The 14,194-nt window shown below is 44.3% G+C and overlaps 1 protein-coding gene across 14 annotated transcripts in view; it reads right to left on the bottom strand.

Annotated features, from left to right (window-relative positions):
• CCDC38 (coiled-coil domain containing 38) overlaps positions 1-14,194 on the bottom strand; it is a 70,520-nt gene that overhangs the window by 18,996 nt on the left and 37,330 nt on the right. For 10 of the 14 annotated variants that reach the window (XR_016216949.1, XM_089308797.1, XM_089308799.1 and 7 more), the window contains 4 exons: positions 11,293-11,456; positions 11,102-11,182; positions 2,166-2,323; positions 1,056-1,142 (listed from right to left, as the gene is read on the bottom strand). Coding sequence is in view for 13 of the 14 variants with exons in the window: in XM_089308797.1 (XP_089164923.1) it covers positions 1,056-1,142; positions 2,166-2,323; positions 11,102-11,182; positions 11,293-11,456 (490 nt within the window). In the remaining variant the exon portion in view is untranslated. The remainder of the gene's footprint in view (positions 1-1,055; positions 1,143-2,165; positions 2,324-11,101; positions 11,183-11,292; positions 11,457-14,194) is intronic. The other 4 variants (XM_089308803.1, XM_089308804.1, XM_089308800.1 and 1 more) reach the window with 1 other exon arrangement.

Genomic DNA, 14,194 nt, shown 5'->3' on the forward strand with positions numbered 1-14,194 from the left:
ATGATTTGTCTTGGGTCTCCTCCTCCACTGGCCCACAAACCCACCCGCTGCCTCACGTTTCCTCTTGCCAGTACCCTTAGGACCCAGCCATTGTTCCCCGATTCTGTCTTGAAACCAGAGTGGGCCTCACCCTTCCTTACCCTCTGTCTGGCAAGCTCCTACTCATACTTCAAAACCCAGCTCACATGTAAACCTTAAGTAGAAAGGGTCTTCTAAATGTGTCAGGCAGAGATCACATTTGGGGTTCTGTCTCCTGAGCCCTTGTTGCCTGTCAGTCACTTGCCCTGTTGTATTGCATAGCTCAGGGGTGCAGACATATGCTCTGTTCACCTTTGTGAACTCCAAGTCTTAAAACGTGCCCAACACATTGTATGCTTCCAATAAACAAATGGCACATGAGAGAAAGAAGAGGAAGAATGGATGGAGAGCTGGATGGATGCCATCACCACCATCAATGATCATCTTCGCTTTTAAGCTGAGACCGAACGCGTACTGCTGAAGTATCTTTAAGGGGTGTGACTTAGACTGAACAAGCTCCATCGTCCATATTTCACAGACAGGAGAACACTGACATCACTCCGCTGCCTGCCCACACGTGCCACTCCGGAGCCTCTAACAGGCAAAGCATGCCTTCCACGAGGCGCGCCCAAAGGGACCACGGCACCCACGACAATGCACTTTGTCAAGCAGCGAGCTGGGTGCACAGGGCGTCAGGCTCCTTCCAGGGTCATTTCTGGGCAGACACAGGTGCAAGGGAGCTGTACCCCTGCCCTCCCGGGCACACACTGCTGGATAAAGGACAGATGGGGTCACTGAGTCAGCTTGGGTTGGGGGACTGCAGATCCAAATGACAACAGGCTCTCTTCCTTCCCAGGTCCTCTGCCTGTGCCCAGCTCTGAGATTTGTGATGATGTTGGAGAACACTGGGAGCCTCAGAGGATGGGAGAGGTGAACGCCACCCTCTACCTCCCAGGTCAGCGTGCAGGCCCTGCCCCCTGCCACAGACATACTCTCCACTCTCCCTCTGTGCGGCAGGCCACGTGGCTCTCACTTACCTTGGCTCCTTCTCCCTTCTCCTGAAAGCAACATCCCCTCGGACTCATCCGGGGTGCCCTCTCTTTTATTTGAACTGATGGAGAATTCTGGAAAACAAGGTGGGGGGAGAGAGAGCACAGACGCGGGTGGGTGGGGCCGCCTCTGAGCCTGGTCCTCACTGAGTTGGTGAGCTGCCACCAGGTGGCGTCACTCCTGCGACACTCAGTACTCAGTGGGCAGGGCCAGCACCAGTGGCAGGCTGGGAAATGGTTAGCAGCCGGCTCTCCAGGGAACAGAGCGGGGCTTGGCCCACAGTGGGTGGTGCAAACGCTCCTGTCCCAGAGCATCTCTGCCTGTTTTGTTCTGGGCTCCACCTGGGAACTCTCTCCGGGGAGTTAGCAGAGGTGAACACAGGGTGTCCCCTCTCCCGGATTTATTCTGCTTTGCTGCTTTGTGTCCAAAGTTCTGAAAGCCAGTGTTTCTTCTAAATATATCCAGTGTTTTAGATGTTTTCAGGCAGGTCTGTGGGAAGAAGCTCCTGGCTCCTGGCTTCAGATTGGCCCAGCTCCGGCCGTTTTGGCCAATTGGAGAATGAACCAGCAGATGAAAAACTTCTCTCTCTCCCCCTCTTTCCCTCTCCCCCTCCCCCCTCTCTTTCTCTCTCTCTCTGCCTCTCCTTCTCTAACTCTGAATTTCAAGTAAATAAATCTTAAAAAAAAAAAATTCTCACAATTTGGGCCAGTGTCGTGTGTAGCAGGTTACACCTGCAATGCTGGCATCCCATGAGAACAGGTTTGAGTCCTGGCTGCTCTACTTCCGATCCAGCTCCCTGCTGATTCGCCTGGGAAAGCAGCTGAAGATGGCCTAAGTGTTTGGGTCACTGCCAGTGTGAGAGACTCAGATGGAGTTCTAGGCTCTTGGCTTTGGCCTGGCCCAGCCCCGACTCTCACAGCAGCTAGGGAGTGAATCAGTGGATGGAAGATCTCTCTTTGTCTCTCTCTTCCTCTCTGTAACTGTGCCTTTCAAATACATCTTTTTAACAAATCCTGACTATTTAAATACATAACAAACATTGAAGCGGAATATTTTGGAATCAGGGCTGTTTACTAAATGGAGAATACGTGACTTACTTGTTAATAATTTTGGAAGGACGACTTCCTCTTTACTCTTGGATGCCTGCGTTCTTTTTAGTGCTTGCTGCATTTGCCAATGCTTTGGAGATAATTTCAGCAGAAAAAATCCATATTTTATGTACTCCCTAAGTAGGAATTCTGTTTTTGCTATTTCACTACTCGAAAGAAACAAGGATATGATTAGGTACGTGTATTTGAAAGCATAGTCATCTAAAAAAATTTATAAAATTCATTCTCTTGATTAGGCATTTGCATAACAATTGGCTTGGCAAAAGGATAAACACAGCCACAAAAAATGCAGGCTTCAATGAGCTATGAGGTGAAAAAGAAACCTGCAGGAATGCTGCCTGAATAAAATATTTCTAGAATCGTGCACACATACCGTAGGCTGATGAGAATTTCAATCTATTTATTTGTCTGTGAAAAACACGTGTTAAGTTGCAGACACAGGGAAAAATTAGAAGGTAGCAAAAAATGGTATTTGTTTAAGGAGGAGGAAACCAAGGGTTAATGAGCACCTCCTGTCATTGGGCAGGTTCCCCAGGGTTCCTGTCTGGCGTGTACGCCGGAGGGAACAAGCAGACAGTAACTTCAGCTATAAGCAGAAAGGAACTCGTTTGCGTCGACAAAGCCAGGGGCAAGAGCGTCTCATGAACACACACCAGGCTCCCGGAGTAAAGGGTGGTTACACGTCCTGTAGAGTTTGCTTTGGGAGTCATACACAGGCCGTTAAATCTGGGGAAACTTCCAGGAAGGGTTATGATGTTTAAAAGCGGGCAGGGGTGGTGGTTGCTGGCAGTCACCCGAGGTCCAAGTACAGTGGAGAGAGGTGGCTGATGCAAACCAATCTCTCCAAAATGAAACCCACAACCCGGCTGAGAGAGACTGGACTCCATTTTGAATCAGGACTTTGACCAGGGAAGCCTACAGGTACACACATAACAGCCCACTGAGGGGGTAGGGGTCTGAAGGCAGCACTGGCAGCAGCCGTGCGCAGGCGCTAGACCAGTGACTGTAGCGTGTGATCCAGAGCTGGGAAGAGGGAACGGCCCGCAGCCCCCACTGTCTCAGACATCAACAGGGAAGTGGCTGGGCAACTACCAGAAACAAAGGGGCACCCATGCCAGCAGTGACCAGGGGAACCTTAGGTGCTGAGACCTTGGGGCTGGGTGGCTAAGAGAGAAGCTGCAGGATGTAGCTCAGATTCATTTCCTTGGAAACTCACCTTGCCCTAGAGCAGTGACCAGAGCCCCCAGGTCACACCCACCACACACCTCCTGGTATTCACTGGAAGGGTAGACATTCCAGGAAGCCACAGAAACATAGCAGCCCTCGCCCCAGAAAAAAGTCAACAGAAGAAAAAATTGAAAATCAATTCCAAAAAATGCCAAAAAATAAGAACCAAAATTCGAAGAAGAAAAAGGAAGTCATCATGAACTCCCGAAGAACACAACAACATTTCAATATTAAAATGCAAAGAGGAAGAGATCCGAGGAAATACCAGAAATGGAATTTAGAAAATTAATCATAGTGTTATTAAAAAAAATCAGGAGCAAATCCATGAACTAAAAAAACCCATACAAGACATAAACAAAAAATTTTTGCCAGGAAATCAAGACCATAAAGAGAAATAAAAATGAAATTTTAGAAACAAAGAATTCAATGGATCAAATGAAAAATGAAGTGGAAAGTCTTAACAGCAGACTTAAGAAGGCAGCAGAAAGAACATCTGAACTAGAAGACAAGTCTTTGGAAATCTTACAGTCAGACAAAAGAACAAAAAAAAAAAAAACAAGAAAATATTGTTGGAGACCTATAGGATATTATCAAATGACCAAACATGTGGGTCATAGCAGTGCCTGAAGGAGTGGAAAGAGAGAAGGGGACAGAAAGCCTATTTAGTGAAATAATTACAGAAAACTTCCCCAATTTAGAGAAAGAAAGGAATGTTCAAATAGAGGAAGAACATAGGACTCCTAACAGATGTGACCAGAAAAGATCTTTACCACGACACTTTGTAGTCAAACTCTCCACAATAAAACATAAAGAAAAGATTCTAAAATGGGCATGAGAAAACCACCACATTACCTTCAGAAGATGTCCAATTAGACTCACAGCTGACTTCTCATCAGAAACCCTACAGGCTAGAAGGGAATGGCGAGATATAGTCCAAGTCTTAACAGTAAAAACTGCCAACCCAGAATACTATACCCCACACAGCCTGCATTTATGAATGAAGGTGAAATAAAGGACTTCCATAACAAACAGAAATTGAAAGAATTTGTCGATACTCATCCAGTCCTACAGAAGATGCTTAAGGATGTGTTAAATATAGAAACACAGAAAGACACCCACCATGATGAAAGAATGAGAAGGCAAAAAACCCACTAGTAGAAGTACAAAAGAAATCCAAAGTAAACAATAGGAAGAATTATAGACAAATGGCAGGGCCAAGTCCTTACTTATCAATTGTCACCTTGAACGTAAATGGCCTCAACTCTCCAGTTAAAAGATAACGATTGGCTGAATGGATTGAAAAAACAAGACCCATCTATTGACTGTTTACAGGAAATACATCTCACCAACAAAAATACAAGCAGACTGAAAGTGAAAGGCTGGAAAAAGTTAGTCCATACTAATAGAAACCAAGAAAGAATTAATGCTGCAATCCTAGTATCAGACAAAACAGACTGTAACATCACAACTGTTAAGAAAGACAAAGAAGGACACTCTGTAATGACTAAGGGATTGATCCAACAGGAATATTTGACAATAATAAATGAATGTGTGCCCAACTACAGGACACCTGGCTACTTTAAAAAATGTTAATAGACCTAAAGGGAGGCATAGACTCCAATAAAATAGTGATGAGGGACTTTAATACCCCACTTTCAGCAATGGAGAGAAAACTAAACAGAAAATCAGCAAGGAAACAACAGTTAATTGACACTATAGACCAAGTGGACCTAACAGATATCTAGAGAACTTTTCATCCTGCAGTGGCAGAATGCACATTTTTCTCATCAGTGCATAGAACTTTTTCTAGGATAGATCATATGCTAGGCCACAAAGCAAGTCTCAGCAAATTCAAAAAAATAAAAATAATTCCATGCACCAATAGAACACAAAAAAGGCAATCTGTAGAAGTGAAACTGACACTTTGAGAAACAATGACTTGTTGAACTCTTAATATAGAATTTACCAAATGTGTGTAAAGTTAATTGAAAATAGATATTAGTAAAAAATAAGAGTGGGTATGAGAGTGAGAGGGAGGAGGAAGAGGGGTTGGAATGTGGGTGGGAGGGTGGGAATGGTGGGAAGAATCACCATGTTCCTAAAGTTGTAATTATGAAATGTATTAAGTTTGTAACTGTAAAGCTATATAGTTCTGTATACATTCCTATGGACTTACTTCTAAGGGTACAGTTTAAAAACTTGCCATGGGATGCCAAATCCCCATAAGTAAGGTAGTTAAAAAATGCATTTTAAGTGTTAAAGTAATCATAGAGAGAGGATTAGCTACCCCCACCCTGGTGATGGAGACTGCTTCCTACAGTTACTCTCTCTGTAGTACTTCCTTGTGGTTTTTTCAGCTCTCCAACATCTGTTTACTCGACAAATATTTTATTACTTTTTGAGATACTTTTAATTTATAGTCAAAGGCTTCACTAACTAAAAAGTTCAACAAACAAAAAGTAAAAAAGGCCATAGTCTGACAGGAAAATAGGCAAGGGATATACATAGTACTCAAAAGAAAAAATGTTCAACTTCACTCATATAAATTTTTAAAAGTCAGAAAATCATTAGAACATGTAATTCCTATCAATTTGTCAAACATCTATTTAAAAATTTGTTTTTAACCTCAGAATCAGCCCTTAAGGCATACTGATCTGGCTGAAAAGCCCATGAGAGCATTTCAGGCATGAAAAGCCAAGATACTGTGGCAAAAAATGTCCTACAGAAAGGACCTCTGTGGGTAAGACCCCAGTGGAAAAAAGTGGTCAAAGATAGAGGTACTTTTCTTTGAAGGTAGGAGAGAACTTCTACTTTGCTTATGGCCTTGTCTAAATATTGAAGGATGCAAAAGGCTTTAGTTTGTGGACTCAAAAGGCTTCCACAGCCTAGTTAGCTCATGTCAAGAGCCTTGGGTAATCACTGATGTCATACATAAGAGTGTTAATTGTTAAATTAACAACAGGAGTCACTGTGCACTAACTTCTCATGCAGAACCTTTGTCCTCCAAGAGTTGTATTATGAGAGCTAATAATAAAACTTGTTCTCAAAGATTTACTTTGCTTTAGTGTATTAAGTAGAGGATATTCTTATGTCTCATAAGTTTTATATAAGCCTAAGTGCCCAATGCCATCGCTTGTTTCCTTAGGTACCTCTTCAATTAACGATGATATTTGTTCTCAAAGAAAAAAATAAAAGTATATTATTGCAAAACTTAAAAGAAAAATAAAGAAGCAGAAGGACGGGTGGGAGGGAGGGAAGGAGGGAGGATGGGGTGGGAAGTGTCATTATGTACTTAAAACCATATATATGAGATACATGAAATCTGTTCCATTTATATAAATTAAAAAAATTTTTTAAAAAGGGGGCGGATGTGTAGGCCACTGTGCTACCATGTATGCTACGTGGGTTCCATGTTTGGCTGGGGGTGGAGATTTAACATTATAATGCAGGGGGTTTGGCTTTCTACAGGAGAAAGGTCAAGGTGAGAGTGCGACTACAGCTTGAGCTCAGGCCTCTCCAGCTGGCCACAGCTACAGGGAGACTTACAGCTTTGGTAAGTGTCAGCAGCTGAGCTGCCTTGTGTCTGCAAGAATGCCTGGTGACCCTCACCTTGGCCTCGGTCCTGGTTATCTTCTGCAGGAGGGGGCAGTGTCTCTACTGCGTGCTGGGCAGGCTGAGGACACCCTGCACACACCATTGCATCTTCAGTACTACTTTAAGACAGGCACTGGGTATTCCTGTCTTTTGGAATAAGTGGGTGCTGCAAAGTCATCTGTCCAGCTTTGCACTCAGACTTGGGTCTGTGTGAGTTGGAGGTAGTGACGTAGACCTCATGCCCCCTCCCAGCTTCCCACTGCTTTCCCACAGTCATACTCCAAGGTGGACCTAGAAGGATGTTTAAAATAAAGAAAGGAGCGGCTTGCCCTGTGGCAATGAAGGTTAAGCTACCGCCTGTAGCGCTGGCATCCCATATGGGCACCAGTTCAAGTCCTGGTTGCTCCACTTCCAATATGGCTCCCTGCTAATGCACCTGGGAAAGCAGAATAAGATGGCCCAAGTGCCTGGGCCCCTGCCACCAGTGTGGGAGACCCAAAAGATGCTCCTGGCTTTGGGCCTGGCCCAGCCCCAGCAGTTGTGGCCATTTGGGAAATGAACCAGCAGATGGAAGCTCTCTCTCTCTCTCTCCTCCTCTATTTCTGCCTTTCAAATAAATTAATTAAAAAAACACACAAAAGGAGGCTCAAGTCATCAGGAGCTCTCATACTGCAATGTTTTGGAGGCTTCCTTATTCATACTCTCATCAATTCCCTTGTCAATATCACTTCCTAGCACTATCCTCAGCTTCAATACTTTAAACTTGTCAGAGTCTTCCTTCAGCCATGGAGCAAGTCTTATGCAAGGGTTCAAAAATGAGTGCATTCCACGCTCACAGAAAATGTGTCCATACTTTATTTTCTACTGGAATCCTCCCAGGTGTGCTACAAAGAACCTAAGGGAAGGGCCGGCGTTGTGGCAATGCCAGCATCCTGCATTGGAGCACCATTTCTTTGTTTTTTTTACACTTGTTTATTTTGAAAGTCGGAGTTACAGAGATACAGAGGGAGAGAGGGAGAGAGGGACATATATTCTACCCACTGATTCACTCCCCAAGTGGCTACAACAGCCATGGCTGGGCCAGGCAGAAGCCAGGAGCTTCTTCTGGGTCTCCCATGTGGGTACAGAGGCCCAAGGGCTTGGGCTGTCTTCTGCTGATTTCCCAAGCCATTAGCAAGGAGCTGGATCAGAAATGGAGCAGCTGGGACATGAATGGGTGCCCATATATGGGATGCTGGCGTCACAGGTAGAGACTTTACCTGTACACCACAATGCCAGCCCCCGGACCAACATTTCAAGTCCTGGCTGCACCACTTCCAACCCAGCTCCCTGTTAACACACCTGAGAAAGCAAACAGAGGATAGCCCAAGAGCTTGGGCCCCTTCCATCCTTGTGGGGAACCATTTGGATTTTCTGAGTGCTGGCTTTGCAGCCATTTGGGGAGTGAACCAGCAGATGAAGGATTCTCATTCCCTCTCTCTCTTTCCATCTCCCTCTCCCTCTCCATCTCCCTCTCCCTGTCATTCAGCCTTTCCAATAAATAACTTTTTTTTGAGGAAGAGAACCTAGGGTGAAGACTGGCTGGCACTGCAGGTTTCCCAGCAGAAGCTTCGCCACTGCTCCCTTTTGCTGTGGACAGAGCAGCTGAGGACCTCCTCAGGCAATCACAAGCCTACGAAGAGAGAGCACCTGCGCCCCTGCTCTGCCACAGCGTGTGTTTCATTGTCTTGTGCACCATCTAGGATGAGGACGTTCACAGACAGGCAGCAGGTTCTCTGGCCAGGCTGTTTGGAGTACGTGACCAGGAGGCTACTGTGTGTGAATGCAGTACTCTCTGCACACACAGAGGTTGCTCCTCCAGCTCCTACCTATTGTCTGTAAATGCACAGAATCTTCTCGTTGCATTGTGGGTGAGGGAAGGAAGGGCAGTCCTCTTCCTGGGGCACCTTCAACCTCAGGCTCCTAAAACAGGAGAGGACGCAGCAAGAATGTGCTTGAAGACAACTTTTCTTCAGTGCATTGGTTTCAGCAAAGCTGCCATCCAGTTCACGTGCTGCGTTTTAGACAAGCTATTGTCTTTCTCCCCAAAAGCCTCGGCTGTAGGGAATCCGACGACTTGGTGTTAGAGGGAGGTGAACACAAGTCCTCAAGAAGAAAATACAAGTTTCAGCATGACCTGAGACCAAGATGTCTCTTGGGTCATGAAATTATTACGGACGGAAGCTTCTTTAGATGTTTCAAATTATTTCACCTGAGTTCCCTTCACCAAAGCAGGAAACAGGTTTGAAAATGAGCAACTGATGGGACAATAATTTTAATGTCAACTCTTGCTCCTGTAATGTTTCTTCTTACCAATTTGTTTTTAATAGCAATACCAGATTTAACTAAATTGAAGTCTAAATATTAAAAATACTGCCAACTGGCCGGCGCCGCGGCTCACTAAGCTAATCCTCCACCTTGCAGCGCCGGCACACGGGGTTCTAGCCCCGGTCGGGGCGCCGGATTCTGTCCCGGTTGCCCCTCTTCCAGGCCAGCTCTCTGCTGTGGCCAGGGAGTGCAGTGGAGGATGGCCCAGGTGCTTGGGCCCTGCACCCCATGGGAGACCAGAAGTACTTGGCTCCTGCCATCAGATAAGTGCAGTGTGCCGGCCGCAGCGCGCTGGCCATGGCGGCCATTGGAGGGTGAACCAACGAGAAAAAGGAAGACCTTTCTCTCTGTCTCTCTCTCTCTCTCACTATCTACTCTACCTGTCAAAAAAAAATACTGCCAAATATAATTCCAACATGAATGTAAAATGAATTCAAATTTGGGGGGGGGGTGCAGTGTTGTGGCATAATAGATTAAGCTGCTGCCTGCAACACCAACAACCCATATGAGCTCTAGTTTGAATCCTGGCTGCTCCACTTCCAATCTGGCTCCCTGGGCCCTTGGATGGAGTTTCGGGCTCCAGGCTCAGCTCCAGCCATAGCAGCCATTTGGGAAATGAACTAGTGGATGGGGGCCGGTGCTGTGGCATAGTGGATTAAGTACCAGCATCCCATATGAGTGCTGGTTCAAGTCTCAGTTGTTCCACTTCTGATCCAGCGCTCTGCTTATGTCCTGGGAAAGCAGAAGATGGCTCGGATCCATGGGACCCTGAACACATGTGGGGGTCCTAGAAGAAGCTCCCGGCTCCTGATCAGGCCAGCTTTGGCTGTTGCAGCTATCTGGGGAGTGGGCCAGTGGATGGAAGACCTCTTTCTCTCTCTGCCTTTCAAATAAATTAAAAATCCTTAAAATATATATATATACTTTTAAAAAAAAGAGGAACTAGTAGATGAAAGATCTCTCTCTCATCTCTCCCTCTTGCTCTGTAACTCTGCCTTTTAAATAAATAAATAAATAAATAAATAAGTAAATCTTTTTTAAAAAAACCCAAAAAGCCAAATATTAGGGATGTTATAAAGTGGGGGGACAAATGTGTGTTTGAGAACAAATGGAAAAGGGTACTAAGAAGATAGCTAATGGTGTGCCCTCACATCAGTTTGCTGCTTCTTTTCCACTACTTTCTTCGCCTCTGTACCTGTGTGTTAGAGAAACTTTCCAGCCAGAGGCCAGGTACTGTCCCGATATTGATTGAGGCAGTGACCATCCTCAATCAATAGGCCACCTATTTTAAAAATATATTCATACTTATGAAATCATCAGCTGGTACAGGTTATTCCCTCTTAGCTCTTGCTAAGCACAAACAGCTATTTTTAAAATATTTTTATTTATTTGAAAGAGACACAGGCAGATACCAAGATATCTTCCACCTGCTGGTTCACTCCTCAAATGCCTGCAGCGGCTGGGGCTGGGGCTGGGGCTGGGCCACGCCATAGCCAGGAACCAGAAATCCAATCCAGGTCTCCCCTGTGGATGGCAGTGATGTCACTGCTTAAGCCATGGCGGCCTGCCAGGGTGTGTATTAGCAGGAACCTGGATAGGAAGTGGAGCCGGGATTTGAACAGGGGATGCATGCATCCCAAGCAGGATCTTAACCACGGCAGCAAAGGCCCACCCCACAGACGGCCTCTCATGGGGTAGGGCAGCATGATGAGGAAAGCCAGAGCCTCCACTCTCACCTCTTCACCGCCTGCACATCCATGCTTGCTTTCTTTAGCTCTGCCGTCACTTGGAGTTTGTTAATGGTTTCTTGTGCTGCACTGGAAAGTAACAGACATTTGTTAGTTTCCTTTTGCGTTTGTTTTGAGAAATTTTAAAAGGAGGCAAAACCAAAAAGAGGACTGGAGGGGGTCAGCGTGAAGAAACTAACATTTTAAGAGCTTCTACCGATCTCTGATCGTTTTCTCGAAGGAATTCCTCAAAGGCCATGGCGTCATTTTGGAGCTTTTTTTCTGCTTTCACCAGTTGCCCTTCCTTCGTTGCTATGTGCTTTTCAAACTTCTCAATTGTGTTTCTTTTGGTTAACAGAGCGTACTAGGAATATTGAAAACAAAAGTGCATCAAAAACATTGCTGCACATTGCAACACTGTCGTGAGAGGAAAACACTGCACAGCTGGTGATCACTTGTATGAGAAATAATAGGATGCCCAAATAAATCTTGGGCAATGACCTTGATTTCAGGATGGAATTGGAAAAGGACAAATCAACGCCACACATTGAAAGTACACGATTTGTGAAGTCTTGAGATATGTATACTCTTGGAAATCCTCACCACTATGAAAATAATGAAAATACCCTCAGATCACCCCATAGAATTTCCTGAGCCATTGCACCCCTCTTTTCCTCCCTCCTTGCCAGCTCCTTCCCTAGGCAACCAAGGACCTGCTTTCCGTCACCACAGGCTGGGTGGCATTTTCTAGAATTTTACGTAAGTGAAAGCATGGATGAACTAGTTTTCTGTCTGGCTTTTAAACTTAGCACAATTATTTTGAGACTCACCCATGCTATTGCAAAAATCCATAATTGATTCTCTTTTATTGCTGAATAACACTCAGTTTTTAAGAAACACCAAGGTTTGTTTCCCAGTTGAGTTTGGACATTTGAGTTGTTTTCTGCTTTGGGCTACTTCTCCCCCCCCCCTTTTTTTAATTTGAGTTTGGACATTTGAGTTGTTTTCTGTTTTGGGCTACTTCTCCCCCCCCCCCTTTTTTTTTTTATAAGATTCCTATTATTTCTCTGAAAGGCAGAGTTACAAAGAGAGACAGAGATAGAGGTCTTCCATCTGCTGGGTCACTCCCCAAATGTCTGCAATAGCCTTGGCTGGGCCAGGCTGAAACCAGGAGCCAGAACACTCCATCTGCATCTCCCACATGGGTGGCAGGGACCCGAGGACTAGGGCCATCCTTCGCTGCTTTCCCAGGCAAACTAGCAGGAGCTGGATGTTGGAAGCGGAGCAGCTGGGACTCAAGCAGGCACCCATATGGATGCCACTGTTGCAGGCAGCAGCTTAACCTGCTGTGCCACAAGGCTGGCCCCTGTTTTGGGCTACTGCTCATAAAGTTGCTATGAACATGTATGCTTTCATTTGTCTTGGGTAAATACTGAGGAGTGGAAAAGCTATGAATAAAAAACTGTTTTTAAGCTCTGACCCAAGAGGCTTTGTCATCTTCAGTGCAGAACTTCAAAAAGTTCTTATAAAAATGGAATTAAAAGTCAGTTTATTTTGTTGCAAAAATATTTTGAAATCTATACATACTTTTTCATAATATGTATTTTTCATGAACTTTGAGGGTTTCTTGTGCATGTTTTATAAATTTATCCATATTTCATATTTTTTATGTTCTTGGACATGACCTTGTTTTTTAAATTTCAATTTCTTATATTTTAATGAAATGTTATAAAAATACAAGTAATTTTTGTAAACTGACTATTATTCTGCAACACTGGTAAACTTTGTACTCTCTGATTATTAATAGCTTTCTAAGAGATTTCTTAGGATTTTCTATAAAGATTATCATATTGTTTGTAAATGAGGATAGTTTTAATATTTCCTTTCCAATACTCATTTTGTTTACTTATCTTGTTGCACTGTCTAGGGCTTCCAGAACAATGAAGACTAGAAGTGGTAGATCCTCACCTGGTTCCTATCTTGGGGAGGAAAGCATCCAGTCTTTTACCAGCAAGTATATGATGTTAGTTTCTAGAAAATACCCTTCTATGTAGCTTAGAAAATTCCCTTCTGCTCTTGCTTTGCTGAGATTTTCTATCAAGAATGAGACTGGGGGTGCCAGCACTATGGCCCAGCAGATTAAGCTGCTGTCTGCAGCACTGATATCCCATATGGGTGCTGGTTCAAGTCCTGGCTACTCCACTTCTGATCTAGCTCTCCGCTAATGCACCTGGTAGAGCAGTGAAAGATGGCCCTAGTACCTGGGCCCTTGCACTCATGTTGGAGACCTGAATGAAGCTCCTGGCTACTGGTTTCGACCTGGCCCAGCCCTTGGTGAGAGCAAACATTTCAGGAGTGGACGAGCAGATGGATGATCTCTCTCCTCCCTCACCCTCCTTCACCCTCTTTCCCCCTCTCTCCCCCTTTCTCTCTCTCTCTCCCTCTCTCCCTCTCTCTCTGTCTCTGACTCTCCCTCTCTCTCTAACTCTGCTTTTCAAATAAATAAAAAAGTCTTTTTTCCCCAAGTTTTTTAATCCATTCAACCAGACTGTATCTTTAATTGGAGAATTTAGGTCACTTACATTCAAGGTTACTATTGATAAGTAACAACTTGGCCATGATTAAAAGAAAAAAAAAGACCCATCTATTTGTTACCTTCAAGAAAACACCTCACCAACAAAGACACACACAGACTGAAAGTCAAAGGATGGAAAAAGATATTCCATGCTAATGGAAAGCAAAAAAGGGCACAAGTAGCCATCCTAGTATCAGACAAAATAGACTTTAACACAAAAACTATTAAAAAAGATAAAGAGCACTATGTAATGATTAAGGGATCAATTCAACAGAAATAAAAAGAATCATCAGAAATTACTACAAAGAGCTGTATGCCAACAAATTGGAAAAATCTCAAAGAAATGGATAGATTCCTGGACACATACAATCTACCAAAATTGAATCATGAAGACATAGAAAACCTAAACAGACCAATAACCAAGATATAGACTGAATCAGTAATAAAGACCCTCCCAAGAATGAAAAGCCCAGGACTGGATGGCTTCATTACTAAATTCTACCAGACATCTAGAAAAGAACTAAGTA

Source organism: Oryctolagus cuniculus, chromosome 11 (assembly GCF_051225735.1).
Source record: "Oryctolagus cuniculus isolate XC-2025 breed Fujian yellow rabbit chromosome 11, ASM5122573v1, whole genome shotgun sequence".
Lineage (NCBI taxonomy): Eukaryota > Metazoa > Chordata > Mammalia > Lagomorpha > Leporidae > Oryctolagus > Oryctolagus cuniculus.